This window comes from Mandrillus leucophaeus, unplaced genomic scaffold (assembly GCF_000951045.1).
Source record: "Mandrillus leucophaeus isolate KB7577 unplaced genomic scaffold, Mleu.le_1.0 Scaffold676, whole genome shotgun sequence".
Taxonomy (NCBI): domain Eukaryota; kingdom Metazoa; phylum Chordata; class Mammalia; order Primates; family Cercopithecidae; genus Mandrillus; species Mandrillus leucophaeus.
In genome coordinates, this window is record NW_012107319.1 from 533,563 (window position 1) to 555,792 (window position 22,230).

At 36.7% G+C, this 22,230-nt stretch overlaps 1 protein-coding gene across 1 annotated transcript in view; it reads right to left on the bottom strand.

Annotated features, from left to right (window-relative positions):
- Positions 1-22,230, bottom strand: part of COL21A1 (collagen, type XXI, alpha 1) — a 204,853-nt gene that overhangs the window by 85,957 nt on the left and 96,666 nt on the right. The window contains exons 10-12 of the mRNA XM_012002053.1: positions 20,570-20,578; positions 20,181-20,264; positions 12,581-12,643 (exon numbers count right to left, since the gene is read on the bottom strand). Coding sequence (XP_011857443.1) covers positions 12,581-12,643; positions 20,181-20,264; positions 20,570-20,578 — 156 coding nt within the window. The remainder of the gene's footprint in view (positions 1-12,580; positions 12,644-20,180; positions 20,265-20,569; positions 20,579-22,230) is intronic.

The following is a 22,230-nucleotide window of genomic DNA, read 5'->3' on the forward strand; positions in this document are numbered from 1 at the left end:
GAGGAAAGGAATGTTCATAAAATTCCTCAAAAGAAAGTTACCATGGAAACTGGCTATTGATAAAAATGGTTGATCATCTGCAAAGTTCACATTTAACAAATTATTTTTCTTTTATAGTTTTTTGAAAGTTAAGCCAAATGTCATATCTGCCTTACTACTTTTTTAGGAAAATTAATCTTTCACAAAAGATCAAATGCTGCTGTGCTGCCTCTCCTCTATGAAGAAGTTGATGTGGTGTTTGTTATAGAGGACACATTGCATTTTAACAGATTAAAACAACATGGAGATGCCCTAACTGTGTTCCCAGCTTACCTCTGACTCATTATGTGACCTCAGGCAGAGTCATCAATCCCCAAATCCAGGGAGGCAACACAGTGAAGTGGAAAGACGATGAATTTGAAATTGGAAAAGAACTTGCGCTGAATTTATGCTCTTCCTTTTACTTTCTATGAGATGTTGGCTAAGTCACTTTGCCTAGTAAAGGCTTAGTGTCTTACCATAAACTGGTATTATTATCCACTTCACTTTTGAAAAGAAACAAATGGAGTCACAGGTGAAAATTCTGGCAGGCATTAGGAACTCAATAAATGTGAGTTTCTTTCTTTTCTTCAGACTCAATGACTATTGTACAAAACCACAAGAACACTTCTGCAGAATGTTACCCGACAGCCTTATCAGCCACCATTAGTACATTGGGAATGGCAGGTCCAGTCATCATCTTTATGATTTGACTCTTTTCCAACATTAGACAGACTTAACGCTAAACATGTAAACAAGGCCTCAGTGTATTTTATAATGGCTCTCTTCATTATTTCTTTGGAGGAATTACAATATAGGAATAATAAGTGCTTCTCACAATTTGAGAATGTTGTGACATGTATATTTTTAAGGTTACAATTAGACGCATTCTTAAAATACTACTTGCAGAAAGAAATTCAAATGTTGTTTTAGAAGCTACAGGAAACATGCTTAGTAACAAAATAAAGAAAACCAAACGACATCCAAACTGGGGGAATCCTAGGGCAAAACACCAGAAAAAATAGAATGAAATTCAGAAAAACAAATTTTGGACTAAAAACCAGGAAAATAAAGGTTAAAAGGGGGAATATTACAACACAGAACAATTTCCAAGAGGAAAAAGAAATAAAACATTGGTTGACTCATAGCAGCGTCAACCTTAAAGAAAGGAAAATGCCTTAAAACAGGAAAAAATAATCCTTTTATATACCTTACTGAGTTCTTATTTTTCAGAACACACATTTCATGTCTCATTTTAGAACTGTAACTTTCCTATGATCTTTGACTAGTTAATACTGTTCAACATGAATTTTGCCATTTTATATTTGTTAGCAGGTCCAAATATCCACCCTACCCCCATCTGCAAGATATCTGACAGTATTTAAGTCTTTTCCATGTTCACAGAAAACTTCTTTATAAATGAGTCATTTTTTTTTAGGAAAAAAATATTCTCACTGCCAAATTGTAGGGTTGAAGAAAAGAATACAAAATCAATTTAATTTTCCTCCATGATTCATAGTTACAAAGCTCCAGGAAAGATGTATAGCATTGAAATGGAAATTAAGGAAATAAAATCACCAAATGTGCAAGGGTCACCAACTCTTCTGTGCCCCATTCTAATCATGTCATAAAATATTCTGCCAATCTAAATATATACATTTTTTTCAAAGTAGTGAGGAGGGTAGAGATATTAGTTTCCTTGAAACACTCTAAACTTAAAAATAAGAATACATTCCAAAGAAATAATTTTGGATGTCACCCTCCTTTTAAAAATATAAGAATGTGATTTAAAGTTTATTCCATTAAATAATTTTCTTCAAAGATTTCCAAAATTCCAACAGATACTCTTGGGTACACAGCCAATGTAACTAGGTAACCAAAACCAAGTGTGTACTTTTAATGTCCACTGTGGAATCTTCTAGTTGTTGGCAAGCTCTATAGCTCTATGCAATTAAATTTCAAGAAAATTCATAAATCTCTGCCATTCTACGTATAACTGATATAGAAACTAGTTTGCTACCTAACCCAACTATTGGTCAAGTGGTTTACATACTTTTACTGATTGCTCGGATTACCTCATTAACACTTCCCATTAACATATGTAAAATTACACCTGAGCTAAGTGCTATGCAAGAACTACACTGCTATGGGAGGTGAAGGGCAAGCAATTGGGAGTTTTTCTAAGAGACAAAGGTATACTAAAGAAAGCACAATGCCTGAGAGGAATTCTTCCTATATGCCATGCATCAGGAAAAGAGGTACCATATCCACAGAGCCAAAAGAGAGAGAATAAGGAGAATCAGGCTGAAAAGCATATCAGAATGGTAGACTGGAGGTTATCTGCCCAGCTCATGGGTCTTACAAAGGACTCTGACCTTTATCCAAGCCACTAAAGTCATATAAACCAGGGAGTCACACAATTAAAGTGTACTCTGAAAAGATCACTTGCTGCCCTGTGGAGGATGGATTAGAAGAGGCAGGAGAAAACATGAAGACCAGGTGGGAGGTTCCTGAAGGGGATAGAGAATGGCAGGTACAACCAACTCCACTCAAAGTATATTTAATCTAACCTAATGATGGGTTATGGGAGGTGAGTAATTTGGAGTTGTGGAATGATGCTGAGGTAGGTTTCTGGCTTGTGCAGTGAGTGTGGCTGATGATACCACTGACTAAGAGGGGACTCTAGAGGAAAGTAGAGTTTAATTGGTTGCAAAATGTTAAGTTGCACAAAAATAAAAAAATAAAATAAAATTTAAAAATAAAAAATATTAAAAAATAAAAAAAATTATGGATTAACATAAGTAACTTCTACTGGACAATGAGAAGTTATATGCTACTGTGAAGTAAACAATATTTCTACTTCAAATTAAAGAAAACTACATTAACTATAAATGAGATTTAGCCTAAATCTAATCCTCCTTCATATAGAGAAAGGTAAGTAGGGGATAGATAAATATAGAGCAACATCATCCAGTTTCCGTTGAGCTAAGCACATAAATGAAAAACATTGCCTACCTTTGACAAATAATTTCTGCAGATAGAGCTAGGTCCTTAAATTCAAAGAATTTAATTAACTTTGGTAAACTGCCTCATTCCCTGAGTTAGGTTACACTTAAACTTATATTAAGTTTATTTCAAAAGGAGAATGTGCAACTTTTTAAGGTAACTTAAACCATGTTTAGTAATTCTTACTTCCCAATATAAATCTCTAGTAATTGTGCTTTTCATACTCAAAAAGAGGCAATCAATGACTAACCTCATTTCCTCTCTTGCTGTCCTGCTACATTTTTTCCATAGTACTTAACACCATCTGATGTTGTGTGTGTGTATTTATTACCTATTTTTCCCCAATAAAATGTGAGCTTCAAAATGACAAGGTTGGGGGTTGTTTTTGCTTTTTTTTTTTTTTCTGTTCTGTTCATTGCTATATATCCTTAGCCTAGAAGAGTGCCAGGAATACAGTAAGCACCCAGCAAGTATAGGTATATGACTGAGTGGAGGACAGAATAAATAAGCAAACAAATCAATAATTACCGAGTTCAACCAGTCATCACTGAGAACTCTAATAGTAGAAACAGCCCTACATTCACATGCACAAACCTGTCTTTAAAATCACAGATGTTAGATGTGTCACTGATCAATTCTTTGAAGAATTTAGTATACCAATAACATTAGTGTGTATATATATACATGTCTACACACATTATTGCATATACTACCTATAATATATATGTAAACTATTTAAGAGACATGTGAGATAAACATGGAATAATCTACATATGATTTTCACAAAGGAGGATGTTGAAGAAAAATGAATTAGCTAGTCAGGCTCATCTCATGGGTCCTACTTGTTTTACTAACCATTCACCCTCTGCCAAGCCTACCTCCCTGTCCTCTTTCTCTCTAGCATCATTCTTGAATATTTGAAAATAGTATCTCTTGTTTGTATTATACTCAAAGTTCAGTAAACCCTCCCTCATAGGCTGTCTTCTGAGTTTTAAATGCTCCCAGTTATACTCTTCTGAATGAATTTCAGTTTCTGCAAGCCCCTCAAGTGTGGACTCCTAAACCAAATCCAACACTCCAATAGGCAGGACTGTCATCTCTTTCAATACAGATGTCATATATCTACTAACTACGCCAAAATTTTTATCAGCCTCTTAGGCAGCCACATTTCATACAGCAATGCCTTTTCACCAGGGTTAAAGCTTTCTCTTGGAAAGCCGTATGAAGGCATAGTTTTAAATAACTAAAAAAGCGATAAACTGCCCAAGTGTAGGATAGTTCATTTGTAGTAAATGGTTCATATTTTAGCTTATTAGTGAGATAAGAGACAGAGAGAGAGAGAAAGACAGAGGGGGGGGGAGAGAGAGAGAGAGAGAGAGAGAGAGAGAAACACATAAAGTAAACAAATAAATCTATTTGCCAAGGAGTTCAAACTGAAGTGAGAGTTCAGGTAGACACTGTTCTATCTAGAATGTATTTCATACACTTTGTAACTAAGCCATCTCTTGTAATTCTCTCCTCCAAGCTAAATAATAGCCATTTTTTGGCCTTTAACCAGCTGTATCCTATTTTCCAATTCTTTAATCTTCATGGCACTCAGCCCCAAATTCCCAACAGCTCTTAAACTGTTGAGTCCACAACTGGCACCATATTCAGTTAAGGGTCTGGAAAAAGGAAAGCATAATAAACAAGCTTATCTCATAGTTCTTACTTGTTTTTTTAATTATTCACCCTCAACAAGTGTACTCTGCAAACCTAAGGGCTACTTGTCCACCCTGTCCTCCTATTCTCTATCATTATTCTTGAATATTTGAAAGTAGCATCTCTTGTTTGGATTATACCTGAAGTTCAGTGAACCTTCACTCACAGGCTGTCTTCTGAGTTCTTGCCCACTCCAAGTTATACTCTTCTGAATGAATTCCAGTTCCTTCATGTCCCTCATGTGTACAGTTCTAAACCAAATCTAACACTCCAGAGGCAGGGCTGTCATCTCTCTCAATGCAGATGTTATGCATTTACAAACTATGCCAAAAAATTGCATCAGCCTTTTAGGCAGCCCTATTAAATACATTAATCCCTTTTTTCATCAAGCTTAAATAACATCTCAAAGACAAGTAAGACCCATACATTTACTCCAATTGAATTTCACTGTAAATAGTTCATTTTCTAAGTTCTCCAAATCTTTTTGGATCTTCATGTTACCTCAAATGCAAAAATAAATTCCCAATGAAATCAAGATTTAATAGACATTAAAAATCATAATAAGCTAAATTAACATACATCGGTATGTAAGGCTAAAGAAAAATAACACTGGAACTAATAAAAAGGAAACATTACATTCTGGGGAAATTTTACATTTCTAAAACTTAAAAATAAAATTATAAACCAAATTAGTAGTCAGAAGAAACATTTACATCATATATAGCAAAGAATTCTCTTAATGCATAAGATCTTATTTGTCCATATGAAATATACCCTCACTCCTACAGAAAATAGGTAAAGGACAAGAAAAGATACTCCACAAGAAGAGCATTCACCCTAAATGTCAGACTTCTATATTCAGCTGCCTATCTAAAATTTCTACTTGAATGTCTAACATATAAATTTAAACATTGCCAAAACCACACTCTTGATTTTCTTCACCTAACACTATCTCCTCCATTCTCCCATGAATCCATAATCTCCTTTGGCTTCTCTCTTTCTCTCAAACCCATATCCAATAGATCAGCAAGTCCTGTTAGCTCTAACTTCAAAATACCCCCAAAATGTAAGCAGTTCTCTTCATCTCACCACTATCACTCTGGCCCTAGCTGCCATCTTCTCACCCCTGGATTATTACAAGAACCTCCTGACTTCTCCTTCTGTGTTTGCCCTCATCTCCCTAAAATCTACTCTCAACACAGAAGTCAAAGTAATTTCTTTTAAAAATAAGTTAGATCACATCAGTCTTCTATTCCAGCTACTCCATCGCTCATTCCAACTGAAAGCCAAACTCATAACAATGGCCTAAAGAACTCTATGCCATCTTCCCTTCCTTCTCCTTCCTCTATATCCAAATTCATTTCCTATTAACCTTCCCCCAACTAGTACTTTATATTTTTGTGGTTTGATCAATCATGTAACTTTGAAATTCCCCATCTGTGATGACTGTTATTTCTATGACGTTTAATAGAAGGCTGCTGGCCCCTGTCTGCACCTCTAGCTTGCTCAGTGGCACATTAAAGAGTGGGGGGAACTGAATCATGAACTGTGACCCAGTGACCAACCCACTCTTTTGTCTACTGGTAGCAGTGAGCTATCAGTTTTCCCAACTCACTTCCTGAGCCTATTAATATAGAAAATCATCTCTAGAATTCTACAGCTTAGTCTACTTCTCTCTTAGCCAATATGATGGTCTTCAAAGAATCCTAAAATATCAGATTAGAGAGAACCTGGGCCTCATCTGGAACCATCTTCTCATTTTCCAGACAAAGAAACTGAGGTCCTTAGAAGCAAAGCAGCCTATGTTCAGCAAAGAGAAACAATCTCAGATCTCTCTAATGACCAGCTTGGGCTTTTGCTTTAGTAAAGTACTTTACTTCATAAAGAGTAACTAGGCTGGGTGTGGAGGCTCACGCCTGTAATCCCAGCATTTTAGGAGGCCGAGGCGGGTGGATCACAAGGTCAGGAGATCAAGACCATCCTGGATAACATGGTGAAAACCCATCTCTACTAAAAATGCAAAAAAATTAGCCAGGTGTGGTGGTGGGCACCTGTAGTCCCAACTACTAGGGAGACTGAGGCAGAAGAATGGCATGAACCCGGGATGCAGAACTTGCAGTGAGCCAAGATTGTGCCAGGCACTCTAGCCTGGGCGACAGTGAGACTCTGTCTCAAAAACAAAAAAAAAAAGAGTAACTAATGATAACAGAAAACAGAAATGAGCACTGTAAAAATATAAACTTCTATAAACTCATAAGCTAGGGCTATTTCCACATATGGCCTGCTTTAACAAATCAATGCCATATCTCTATAATGCCTTCAGTAGTTGTACTCCTCTGAATTACCTGGCAGGATATATAAATATTTCCCCTACCTCTTTTGTAATGTTAAAATAGTAAAGCAATAACATGTTCAGACACTGTGATAATAGAACTTATTTAACTGACAGAGAACTGAGAAAGAAATAGAAGGATCCGAAATAGCTATTTAATTTTGGTTGAAGGCACTTTTCTTATGAAAATTAGTATTTCTCCAGAGTGAAATAATTTCCTATTTAAAGTTTCAGTTGGCTTGGCCTGGTTATAATGTGTGAAAGAGATTCAAATTGCTTATTGAGGGGGGTTGCACAGAAACAAGTCCAAACAAAGCAGAATTCCCTTCAAATTGTTCCATCCAAGTTTCTTTGGTCCAGATGGCTCCAATAGCCAGCCAGAGGCCCCACCCACACCTTCCCACTCCCACTGGGTGCTGGCCTTGAACACATACTAATGACCCTCAGCTGTTTTGGCTCCCAGGCTTGCTTGTTCTTCCTGCCTGACCACCCAACCTCACATCCCCTGCAGAGGAAAAGAAATGTGGGGGAGGTAGGGAGACTGGGGGGAGGGGCTGGATATTTAAGAAAAAGTCATACCTTTGGGAAGACAGGATTTGGGCTGATGTGTCAGTTTCCTACTGCTGATATAACAAATTACCGCAAACATAGTGGCTTAAAATAACACCAATTCATTACCTTACAGTTTCAGAGGTCAGAAACTGAAAGGAATCTTATATACAACTAAGGTGCCAGCCAGACTGCATTCCTTCTGGAGGCTCCAGGGGAGCTTCCATTTTCCAACTTCTAGAGGCTCCCATCATTCCTGGGCTCACGCTTACCTCACTGTGCTCTCTGCTTCCATCATGGACTCTCTTTCTCCGACTCCGACACTCCTGCCTCCCTTTTATAAAGACTTCTGTGATTATATCTGGCTACCCAGATAATCCAGGACAATCTCCCATCTCAAGATCATTGAATTAATGGTATCTGCAAAGTCCCTTTTGCGTGTAAAATAACACATTTATAGGAGTTAAAGATTAAGACATGGACATCTTTGAGGGACCATTATTCTTCCTACCACAGTTGTGTTTTTCTTTGAGACTACTATCAGATACTACCATAGTTACCTACACATAAAATCATACACACAGACACCAAAACACATACATGTACTAAATGAGATGAGACAATAAATAAGTCTATTATAACTTAGAGTCATAGAGTAATATCCATGAGTATTATATCAGGCTAACAATAATTCACCTCCAGTGCTTCATGCATGGGAAGAGGTTTTTTTTTAACAAAGAAAACCAAGGGCTGATAGCCTGTGGAAGGCCTGCTCAGCACTCACTTCCAAACATTACCCAGGATTTTTTTGTCACTAAAAAGAAGACCTAACTCATTTAGCAGTGCTGTCCGAGAGCTCTGTGTCATTTTGAGGCATCAGCAGATGACATCAGTGTGTGAACTGCATTGGCTCTGGAGTCAGTACAGCACTTCAGCTGCCAGTCTCAGAAAAAAGTAGGTCCCAGGAAAGGGGTCTGCAGGCCAACGAGGCTCACATTTATAAAACTCAGCTCACCCAGTGTAATTAGGGCAAAACTCACATGGGACCTCAGGGAAGTATCTTCAGTGAGATTAAGGAATTGACGTGAGGAAAGGCAGTAAAGTCATATGACCTCTTAAGTAAAAGTGAGAAACGAATGGGCTATAAGAGAAATTATAAGGCAAATGTTGGCATATAATGGGGGTTGAAGATAAATACAAAAGAGGAAAGGTTAGGTTTGGAGTCTATTCCCTCAATTCAATTTTGTTCAAAAAGAAGCTGTCTTATGATAATTCCCTCAATTTATTCCCCCAAAATAGCCCACATTTTAAAGTGCCATCAGCTTGACCTATGTCTCATATATTTAATTGCCCACACTCTCCATCCAGGCCAAGCTCTACTTTTGTAACTAGAATCAACGCCCTCCAACCTATCTATGGATTTTCCTCCTGAAAATATTCCCTATCTTCCAAACTTTGATTTTTTTCCTTTGCCTCATTTTCATCACTATAAAAACATGCTACAATATCTCCCATTTTTTAAAAACTCTGCCTTTAAAACATTGTGCCAATTCTACTCCTCTGTGTCTCTGCTTCCTTTTATATCTCTCAGAAAAAAAAGCATCTATATTCACTGTCACCCTTTTTCTTATCTCCCACTCTGTGCTTAATTCATTTCAATCTGTTGTTTGTACTATCCTCCCTGAAATCCTACTCATCAAGGTCCTCAAATACTCTCCTATAGCAAATCCATGGTCTAGTCATAGGCCTCATTCTTCTGGATCTCTTGACAGCAATAACACGCCTAATAGAATGACACTCCCCTGGTTTTCCTCCCATCTCACTGATCAGTCTTTCCCAAATTCCTGGGCTGGACCCACTTCCTCTTTTTCCCCTGTAAGAGAGCCCTGTGGTCAATCCCCTGCCACCTTCTCTTCTCTATTTATCTGTATTCATTTCTTAAGTGATCTCATCCACTCTCATGGTTTTGCATACATCTGCATGAAAATAAGTCCCAATTGGCCACCTCCAACCTGTTCAAAAATATAGTTCCAATTCCCACCTGCTATGGTTTGAATGTTTGCCCCTTCAAAAATTCACATTGAGATGTAATTGTTATTGTAACAGTAATAATATGTGGAGTTTTTAAGAGGTAGTTAGGTCATAGAGACATTTCCCTCATGAATAGATTAAGGTCATTATTGTGGGGAGGGGGTTAGTTACCAAGGGATTGAATTCTTGATAAAAAGGATGATTTTGACTGACTCCCTTGTTCTCCTGCTCTCTCCCACTCCACTACTTCTCACTCACACTCTCATCATGTGATGATTTCTGCCATGACCTTGCCAAATACTAGTGTCATGCTCTAGGACTTCCCAGCCTGCAGAATCATGAGCCAAATAAACCTTTCTCTATAGATTACTTAGTCTGTGATGTTCTGTTATAGCAACAGAAAATGGACTAAGACATGTCTATAAAACTTCTATCTCCCCGAGTCTCGCACAGCACAGTAAATGGCACCACAATTCACCCAGTTGCTCAAGCTATACTCCTTTGATTCTTCTTTGATTCCTCTCTTCCTTTCATACCCTATATCTAAATTTGCTAGCAATTGTAGTCAGCTTTCCATTAAGAATAACCCAGAATCTGACTTCTCCATTCTCCCATCATATCACCCTATTACAAACTACTCTTACCACTCACAATCATGAAACAACCTCCTGCGTAGTCTCCTTTCTTCTACTCTTGACCCCATATAATCTACTCTCCAAATAGCATTTATATTTATCCTTCTAAATCATAAAACAGATCAAATCACTGTCTTCATCAAAGTCTGTAACTCGATTGCCCTCACACTCTGAATCCCTGTGAGTCAGCTGAAAAAATGCTGCCCCAGCAACCACACAACATCACCTTAGCTCTCTGCATCTCCAGGTGGCTACCACTTTTGTTTACCCCTTCAGCCTCCCTACTTTTTAAGAAAAACAAATTTCCCCAAGTTTGCTTTCTTTTTTCTTTTTTGAGTTCAGGGGTACACGTGCAGGTTTGTTACACAGGTAAACTTGTGTTATGGGGATTTGTTGCACAGATAATTTCATCACGCAGGTATTAAGCCTAGTACCCATTAGTTATTATTCCTGACCCTCTCCCTCCTCTCACCTTCCACCTTCCAATAGGCTCCAGGGGGGTGTTGTTCTCCTCTATGCGTCCATATGTTTTCATCATTTAGCTCCCACTTATAAGTGAGAAGATGCGGTATCTCGTTTTCTGTGTGTGTTTGCTAAGGATAATTACCTCCCTTTTTTGATAATCTTTCCCTAGAGAAGTTTACCTGTTTATCCATCCTCTTCCCATGCAACACTAGTATACAAAGTCTTAGCACATTACTACTTCTTCAAAATCTGGCTAGTTGTTTTTTTTGTTTGTTTGTTTGTTTTGTTGTTTGTTTTTTAATTTCTTAGGAAATCTCTCTCAGGAACTTAAGCAACTCTTTCATCCTCATGGTTAAGGTATTGATGATTTTGCATTATATCTATGGTTCTTTCATTCCTTGAACAATTTTGATTCACAATGCAAACATTCTCACTCTTTCATGGTAAGAATTAATGCCTCATGATAAAGAAAATCTCAGGAAATGCTTCATTTTGGTGACAATTATAATTTGACATTCAAACATTCAAAAGCTAATTCCTCTTCATTTTATTTTGAGACAGAGTCTTGTGCTGTCACTCAGACTGGCATGATCTCAGCTCATGCAGCCTCCGCCTCTCGTGTTCAAGTGATTCTTGTGCCTCAGCCTCTTAAGTAGCTGGGACTATAGGTGTGTGCCACCACACCCAGCTAATTTTTGTTTTTTGTTTTTTTTTTTTTTTAATAGAGATGGGGTTTCACCAAGTTGGCCAGGCTGGTCTCAAACTCCTGGTCTCAAGTGACCCACCCACATAAGCCATGTGAATTGCTGGAATTATAGGCATGAGCCACAGTGCCCAGCCAAAAGCTAATTCTTATGTTTACTCTTATATACATGCTGATAGTGACTTAACTGTAAATATTTGCCTAAAGTGCTTTAAAGTTTATTTATGTTCCCTTTACATCTCTAAAGTTTCCTTGAGCCTTATAGGATATTGTATTTTTTAGTCAGACTATAAATATATTCCAGTGTATACATTATTAGGAAAATAACATTACCTTTAAAAGGGTTTTTAACTTGAAAGCTTCCACAGATGTGTAGAGAAAAGACAACAACAAAATTTCTAAAACCAGCCCTTTATGATACTGAGAATTCACTGGACAGTATTTTTTTTTTTTTTTTTGTAGCAAAGATGTATGCAATTTTGAAGTAAGATAACTAAAAGCTAACTAGGACACTAACTGTATTCCTGAGCTGGCCTTAACATTCTCTTCAGCTTGACTAAACTTAGGCAGCTTTCTTCCTGACTGTGGATCCTGGACCTCCCTTTTCCTTAGAGCATTTGCTTTAGAGAACTTACAATTGTACATTCCTTCTCTGCACCTTTGAAATGTAAATACTCTAAAAAGCTCTAAAAGCTACTTGTCAATTTTATAACCCAGAAATGTCTTTCTCAAGGACCTAAGAGCCACCCCTTTGAAATGTAATCATCAAGGAAGATAGTGTCCCCACTATCTTCCAGTCTCTGAGGGAGGGTATGTATGTAACGTTGATGAGCACCAATTAGCAAAGGGAGATGGCCTAATCACAGAGGAAAACATTTGCAAACTGTGGAATAACTCAATGTGCTTAAGTCTATTGATCAATCTCCCATCTAAAGTCCTCTACTACTTGTCCATTAACTTGTCCTAATGCTTACACACCCCAGCTCCTTTTGTTCCAACAAAGTTGAGTTCAGTCTCTCCTTCCCATGGCAGCAGTCGTGAATAAAGCTTTCCTTGTCTGTTTAACTTTGCTCAGCAAAACTTTTACTTTGACACTACAATCCCAGATATACCGGAGATGACTAAGCTTTCAGTACTCACAGGCTTACCATCTTGACCAGGTTGTCCAGGGTAGCCAGGGTTCCCAGGCAGTCCAGGGTCACCCTAAGCAGGAAGCAAACAAACTTTTGAGTACAAAACAAACAGGCACATTGGTGCAGTCAGGATCAATAAAAGTTCAAAACCAATTTCATTATTTGAGGCTTTTTGTACGTTAAAAACAAAAGTTAAAAAAAAAAAAAAAGCCCAAAAAGCCATATTTTAAATGCTTACTTAATAAATAATACATCTTATTATATTGAACTTTCAATGATTTATTTATGTGACCACACCAAGTATAACTATAGCAAGTAAAGTATTTTTCACTGATCCAAAATGTGCATATTTATGGTAGGATATATTTTTAGAATTTTGAACAAACTGTAAAGTATCATAGCAAATATGGTCTCCATGATAGCAATATTTGACTCATAAGACCTTTTTTTTTTTTTTTTTTTTTTTTTTTTGAGATGGAGTCTTGCTCTGTCACCCAGGCTGCAGTTCAGTGTTGCGATCTCAGCTCACTGCAATCTCCACCTCTCAGGTTAAAGAGATTCTCCTGTCTCAGCCTCTCAAGTTGCTAGGACTACAGGCATGTGCCACCACATTTGGCTAATTTTTATATTTTTAGTAGAGATGGGGTTTCACCATGTTGGCCAGTCTGGTCTCAAACTCCTGACCTCAAGTGATCTGTCTGCCTCAGCTTCCCAAAGTGCTAGGTGAGCTACCGCGCCTGGCATATAGACTTCATTATATCCTATAGGTTCTATATATACGGATATTGATGTCCTACAATACAACTTAACTCATATTTATTTTAAAAATAGTCTGTAGACCATGTGATCTCTCATGTAGAATTCAAGTTTAAAGCTGCATAACTATCATTTCTTTCAATCCTGTAAGTGTGTTGCTGCGTTACTTTGTCTATACTTGCAATCTCAAATTAATATAATATTACTATGAGAGCAAGGCCCAGGCCAAACAACTCTATTCCAAGTCCCATAATCCTTGAATACATGTAATATTTGAATGAAGAAAAAAAACCTTTATCCTCAAAAACCTAAGATCTTTAAAGAACACTGTTTAATATCACATGGCAATGAGCTCAGTCACACTCTATGGAACTCTTCCATGTTGTCCAATGGCCAGTACTGACCATTCAGGTGGCCACCATCCATGTAAAAACAACATGAAAGCAACACTTTTTGTGAGGTAAGGATGTTTTATAACTTAATTCGAAGAAACACTAAAAAATATCATAGGTATCTATCTATGAATTCGTGAAATCTAAATGGAGCATCCTGCTGAAAAATAGGAAGTCGCTGCCATAAGTATCAGGGTGTCCCTCTAGAGAGGCACATGATTTCTATTAATTCTTCACTTTTGGGGTTTTTTTGTTTTGTTTTGTTTTTTGAGATGGGGTCTTGCTTTGTCACCCATACTGGAGTGCAGTGGTGTGATCACAGCTCACTGTAGCTTCAACCTCCCAGGCTCAAGTGATCCTTCCACCTCAGCCTCTCAAGTAGCTGGGGTTACAGGTACAAGCAATCATGCCCAGCTAATTTTCATATTTTTTGTAGAGGTGGGGTCTCACTATGTTGCCCAGACTGGTCTTGAACTCCTGGGCTCAAGTGATCCTCCTGCCTCAGCCTCCCAAAGTGGTGGTATTACAGGCATGAACTACTGAGCCTGACCTCTTTACTATTTTTTATCAAGAAATCATTCACATAGAAATCAATCACCTACACTGTGATTAAGGTATTATTATAGAGCCAAATTTCATGGAAATACTACTTCAGACTCCTGGCTAGGGAGATTTGTTCCTGAAACAACAGGAGAAAAAAAAAAAAATAGAAAGAACTAAGTGAACTCTAATAAGGAACCAATAAAGCAGGGATGAGCTGTTCACTTAGCAGCTGCCCCCCAAGAGGCTTAGCTTGAGGAAAGGCTGAGAAGAAGGCAAATGTCATTTTTAAAAGACAGAAAGAAGAGTTGTAAATTCAAGGGGGGGAAATAATGCTGAACCATGTAATGTCTCGCTGAATAAATATAATTTGTATTTCTAATCCAAGGACTTGCAATGCTGGCTGGGCATTAGGAAACAACTTTGTCTCTAGGGAGTTAGAATTTCTCTCTTATTTTTGAGAAGGTGCACATTCATCTCCAGCCTCCCTGCCATCCCTCCTTATCCATGTGCTGACTGGACTGGCCACTTTTCAAGAAATTCCAACTTTTTCTTCTCCCTGGAATAAATTTTTTTCTCTTTTTCCACTCTAGAGCTAACACAAGAAAATTCTCCTCACTGTACCTTTCTTGTTACTCCATTTTTTCCTGGTGTCTTTTTCTACTGAAAATCTATGACAGCTCTTAAATCACTTAGTCATAACTAGTGTTTTCTCAAAGTTTTCTTTTAGTTAGTCTTCATTTATCATTTGGATTGAGACTGTAGCAAAGTCTGAATTACTTTTTTTTTTTTTTTTTTTTTTTTTTGGAGACGGAGTCTCGCACTGTCACCCAGGTTGGAGTGCAATAATTGCATGATATTGGCTCACTGCAACCTCCACCCCCCAGGTTCAAGTGATTCTCCTGCCTCACCCTCCCAATTAGCTGGGATTATAGGCATGCACCACCATGCTCAGCTAATTTTTGTAATTTTAGTAGAGACGGGATTTCACCATGTTGGCCAGGCTGGTCTCAAATTCATACCCTCATGATCCGCCCACTTCCGCCTCCCAAAGTGTTGGGATTACAGGTGTAAGCCACCATGCCTGGTCTTACTTTTTTTTTTTTTTTTTTTTGCTACAATGCTGGGTATCAAGTACAGATTCAATAACTACTTTTTGTCTGATGTGCTTCAAATATAATCTGTCATTGACCCACTCATTTGTAGAATATTAATTATCAGCAAAACCTAAGATATCAAAAGGATTTGAGAGGGTTTAATCTCTATCATCATCAGGCTGAAATAAAAATTTGGCACAGAAAAAGGACTTGTGCTTTTTATGCTGCATAAAATTATGAAAAATATATTTAATAATAATGTTTCCAGTTAATCAAAATTAAGTTCCCGAATGAAAAAATTACCCACAAGATAAATCCAATGTGACTTCATAAAGACCATAACACTGGTCAACAGCCCCAAGAAGAAAATAATTTCTTGTAGGTTCTGCTATTGCTGTTAGATTTTACTGATTATTTTGACTATTGCTGTCACTAAGTTATTTGCAAAAACTCAGGTAGGTTTGGTATTGTTCCTAAAAAACTGGAAGGATAAAGTAAAATCCTAATTAATATAGCTGACTGGAGAGAAGGCCAATTTTATTACTCTTAATAAAAGCTGACACTCAACCTTTATTGACTGTTATGCACTAAGCTCTGGTCCAACAGATTTGCATATATTGAGTTACCAAATTCTCGTAATAATCCTATGAAGCAGATACTTTTATTATTCCCATTTTCTATGTAGGAAAACTGAGGGCCGGGAAAGTTAGGGAACTTGCCCAAGGTCACACAGCAGTGATAGAGATGGGATTCAAACCCAATCAGTTCAGCTCCAGGGTCCAAGCTTTTAAACACTACCATTCCTGTCCACAATAATACACTGATCAGAACCAGACTGAGGAATGCTAGAAAATTTAATATGGAAAAAATTCCCCAATACATTAAATTAGACACATGACTTATTATTATACAACTGTGACTAAGTTCCCAATCCACCTTATTCTAATTTAGTTGAAACATTTGTACATTTTGAGTTTTCAAAAATATGTACTCAGCTGAAAAGCAGTATCTGTTTATGTTTATTTGAATTTGTGCCACTGGATTTTTAAGTTGTTGACAGGAGTGGAAATGTCATGGACTAAACTAAAACATCTCTGAATATGGTCTCTTAAGTAATGTAAATATAAATAAAGTATGAAACAGTTGTGCTTATAAAAATAAGCTAATATTTTAAGTTGTTCATCCAAGGCAAAACTTTGGAATTCTTCATATAGGCCCAAATATGATGTTTATAAGCCTTCATTTCAAAAACCTTATGCCTTCATGCTACCCCTCTGGTCTCCACAAGAACATCTGACCTAAGACGTATTACATTCTCCAAAGCCAACCTCTTTCCTCCCTCAGAACCCAAGTACCACGCCCTGAATCTAGAAGGACTCTACTCAGTCTGAAAACTTTTAACATAAAAATGTAAATACCCTTGGCCCTTGAAATTTTCCAAAGGCTTTTGTGTTTTAGACAGAGGGTACCTTGATAGTCCCAATGAATCTCTAATTGGCAAAATTATTAGGGTGTAACAAAGGGTATCAACAGAGATATGGCTATAGTAAAAGTGGTATCTCGGAGCAAAGAAGTTATTAAAAAATTGTCCTAACCTGAAAAAAAACAAAAATGTCTTCTTTCCACTTCTGATATTTAAGACTAGAGCAAATGCAGGAGTTTGTTCCCACAAATGTTCCTCTGACTACTGAAGTAGGGGAAGAAGCTGTCATTTGCATGCATGGGTCATTTGAAAGGAAGTTATTTGCAAGCTGGGATTGAGCTGGATCTTTCTTGCAGAACAGAAGCGCATTCCACATAGGTTAAATGGGGGGAGGGGTGGATCTTATTGTTTTGACAATTTCAAAATTCCTTTAACAAAAATTATTCCTGTTAAGCACTGTGCCAGACTGGAGTGTCAAAGGAGAATTTTCTTTTTATTAACCTTTATTGTGAACAAAAGACGGGCTTGCATATACAAATAATTCCAATGAATTCATTAATCATTCCCTATGTTTGTCATTAGGGATAAAAATTAAGCTATTCTTCCAGGGGCTCACAGTCTAGTGACAGATAATTTTTTGATGCCTGATAAAAAGTCAATGACATGATAAGTCTAAGTGTGGTGTACCTGGTCATTTTGACCTGGTTTTGCCACAGTGTTGTCACATTTTCCAGAAATCTAAAGAACTTCAAAAAAAAAAAAAAAAACTATCTTAGAATCAGCACTTCCCCATTTATCGATACAAAAATTTCTGCTCTGTTTCAGTCTCGACCCCACACTTACCTCCTAAAAGTCTATTTCTGGCTAACAGAAAAGCTAGATCTGTTCTTTACAGGTCACTCTATTCGATGGACTTCTGCAAAACTTTCCAGAAAGCATATAACAAAAATGGCCAATAAGCCTCAGTGGAACCTAAAGTAAACTTGTCTCATCTGTTTTAATTCAGGTTCTGTTGAACTAATTAAAACTCTATCAACTTTCAAAGCCAGGAAAGAAGTGCAACTTAGAGGGTTGCTAGGGATTCTGTTTTTTACATACAGGTCCGTGTTCTGGGTAAGGAACCACTTCCAGGATAAAGAGCCCTAAATGGATGGAAGAGTGTGTGTGTGTTCCTGTCCTCCTGCCAGATTTTCTGAAGAAAATGGAAAGCAGATCAAAAAGGCACGCCAACTTGAAGATTCGTGGAAAACTGCAATTTCACTTAGAGTAGTAGGTGGCAATAGGGCTAGATTATGACTAAGAAACGAAAATGAAAATGAGAAACACATGAAACTTGAAAATATTAAACATTAGAGGCTTCATCAGATAAGACAATGGGTGTGCTAAAAATTTAGTGTAGAAAGTACATGAGTAAAAATAGGTGACACTACAAGACATCTATTGGACCACAAATGACAATCAGAAAACATCAGAGGCTTCAGGTGCCTCCCAAAAGTGAACAGCCTCTTGGAGACCCTGGATATGGTGGAGGTGGCTTGAATCTCACTGAGAGTCAGAAAAGCACTGTAGGCTTTGATAGGTCAGATAGCACGGGTCTCTGATTTCTACATTATATCTAATGCAGGTCAAATTATTTTTATGTATAATATTCCAAGGTGAATAAATTATATGAATATATATTTTTAAAAGAATCTACTGGTAGGACACACCAAGGTGTCTTCCAGGTTATAGTCTCCCAGGAGTATTTTATAGGTATTTCTCCTTTATGTCAAGATATCTTAAATAATAGGTGGTTACTTTAAAGATGATTTGGATTAACGCTTCTAAATGCTATCTAAAAATAATTTACAATAATACATTGATTATCATGTATTGCATTCAAATTTAAAGTCAGACAGAGATTTAACTTTGAATGACAGATCAAATGTATACTTCTTAAATTCCATATCTTTCTTTATTTTAATGGTTAGGCCTGAAATGAATAGAGAAATATACATAAAAGAAAGAATTAAATTATCTTGGACCAGCAGTCCAAAAAATAAAACTTTTTCAGTTTTGACGATTGAAACACTAATTACAAACTGACTTTGGCAGCATATATACTAAAATTGAAACACTAATCAGAAAATTCAGTCTAAATGAACATTATAATTCATATTTAACAAAAATGATTATGGTTACTTCAAGTAAGAGGTGATCAATACACGTAAACATTATCTTTTTGCTTAGGGAAACATACCTGCTTTCAAGTTACACATTATTTTATTTAGGTGATATTTTAATATAATGTTAAGTAAACAAGATTTACCTATCATGGACAAACCACTACACTTCTGAGTGTCTTACTTAGGCTGTGTCTAAGTGATGCCACAAGTAACATAACTTACTTAAAAATTTAGCCATTAGGCTGGGCGCAGTGGCTCACACCTGTAATCCTAGAACTTTGGGAGGCAGAGGTGGGCGGATCACAAGGTCAGGAGATCGAGACCATCCTTGCCAACATGGTGAAACCCCATCTCCACTAAAATACAAAAAACTAGCCGGGCGCGGTGGTGCATGCCTGTAATCCCAGCTACTCGGGAGGCCGAGGCAGGGAAATAGCTTGAACCCACGAGGCGGAGCTTGTAGTGAACCAAGATTGTGCCACTGCACTCCAGCCTGGCAACACAGCAAGATTCCATCTCAAAAAAAAAAAAAAAAAAATTAGTCATTAATATTAAATTGCATAGAAAAATATTCAGAACATATTATGTATAAAACAACCAGTTATAAAGTAGTATGCACACAATAGCTCCAATCATATAAAAATGTATATGTACATTTCTATACAAATCAATATGTAAATGTAACTGGAACAAGTGCATATATGGAAATATGGAAATGACTAAAAGAATATACTCCCCAAAAGTACATGATTAAGTGAAATAAATGTACGTGACTCTAACTTCAAATCAAACTTACAATAATAAAATCAATTTTAAATTTCTTACTTCATTTTTTCCATCCAAAAATTATTTTGACAAATTATGAATTCAGACATTTAAGAATTCAGACCATGTCTTAACAAATGCTCTTTCTTCATTTTTTACCAGATTCTAAGGAAGTATTGTTCTTGGGATCTAGCAGCAGTATTTGGGGAAAGAAAACAACCAAACAAATAATACTGTCTCAGTTTAATGTGGATGACAGATACCAGTTTTAGGTTCAAAAGTCTAATCTAGACTAGATTAGAATACACTTGTTTTTCTAGATAAAAAAATGACTAAAACTGAGGTTTTAAACTATATAAGACATCAGATAGAAATTTCTCAACAGGATCAATAGTGATTAGGAATTGTATGGTTTACCCAGCTCTTGTTTGTGTGTCTTAACAAAAACAGCAAGTTAGGTGTTACTCACTTTGGGGCCCTGAAGTCCTGGTTTTCCCGGAGGACAAATACAGGGAGCTGGAGTTGAACCTACATCACTGGGACCATTAAGGCACTACAAGGACAAAAATGGAAACAGACAACAAGCATGGAAAGACATATAGGTACATGCACACATATGTTTATGCATTTCGATATTTGTGTAAAATGGTAAAAATATCCTACATTTACTTTCAAATTTTATTTAGCCCAACCCAATAGGAAATTCCAAATCACAAAATCTATAAATATTAAATACATTGAAGTTACATAAAAATGGGTTCATTTGTCTAATATTCATACTTACAGTTGTTGGAAAAGAGCTAAACGGTCCCACAATACAAATATTACCTTAAGGGGAACAATAGTATCCAAGCCTACCTCTCCATTCTGAAAGAAAAACAACAAATGTGTATTAAAATGTTTTCAATAAAATTTATAAATTATCAGCCTAATTTACAGATATTTCACCATCCACATTAGAGATATATGAAGTATGAAAACCAACAAGAACCAAAATATTTCCCTGTATTTATCCTAAAAAGTCACTTATCTATACATGCTACTACTCCATTCATATAGGAGAATACAGAAAGGATATATTTTTTTAAGGTGAGTAGAAGAAGAAAATTAAAACACCAGAGCTGCTTGATATAATAGCCATGCAAGATAAAAAATATCTCCAGATGAGATTCAAGACAACATCTTGAAATTTCAGGAAATCATTTAAGAATCAGAAAAAAAAAATGTCGAAACACATGTTAGCAAGTCACAAACTGCATGCATTAAAATGTTGCACTTTAGGAGAGCTTCTCCTAAAATAGTCTGTGTTTTATTAAATAACACACAATTTTAAAAGGACAATCATCTTTCCAAACAATAAAAATTAGTTCAAAAATGAGAAGGTTGGATTGAAGGTACAAAAGGCAAACAGGCCACAGAAAGTCACACCTGAGAGTAGGGAAGGAGACATTAAAACATAAAGTGGAAGTGAGCATTCAAAATCAGCTATCTAAAGCTGTGCTTCATCATATGGGAGGATAATGGTAATTATCATATGTCAATGCAGAGACATCAATAAATGAAGTATGCACAGTGAATTCTCAAATGCCATGACTTATTAACACTTTTAAAAGAGGTTTATATTTCAAGTTATAAATATCTAAAACTATAGTGCTTAAACAGTCATTTATCTAGAAAACCCAGAATAAATCCTTTCTAGAAAATTCTGTTTGATTACAGAATTTTTCAATGTGCTGTTCTGTGTCTTCAAGGTTTTAGAATATGTGGATCCATACATTATTCCATTTGATAGGAAAAAAGAAGATGATGACAACATAACTACACACATTTTAAAAACTATGGTTGACTCAAATATCCCCGGGAATTCACATTGTCAAAAAGTTGTACAACATTCTACCATATTTCCACTAGCAGTAATACACCAATTTTTTGCCCAGGGGAAAGGGGATTGATTACACACACATGCACACACACACACACACACACGCGCGCGCGCGCGCACACACACACACACCATGAGATGCTATAACATTTTAGCTTATAATCTTTTTCCTCCTAACACATTAATGAAAATAGCTAAATAACTAGAAACACTGCTTACATTGTAGAACTATAATAAATTTTTACTTAGGTATCAACAAGAAAAGTATCTATTCATTATTTCACTAAGGAAAAATAATTATTTCTTGCTCTTCAGAACTGTGCTGTTTGGGGTGTTCTGTCCACATGTTTAATATACATTATTATATTGTTATATTATATTATACATGATTATATTAAGTATAATAATGCATTTCACACACTGGCATTCAGACAAAGCATCTTACATTTTTCTGGAGCAGGTCTCATCTTGCTTTACCTGAGCACTGGAATAGTCACAGTCATAGATGATGGGAAAAACATTACTGGCCGGGCACGGTGGCTCATGCTTGTAATCCCAGTACTTTAGAGGGCTGAGGCCAGCGAATCACCCGCGGTCAGGAGTTCGAGACCAGCCTGAACAACATGGTGAAACCCCG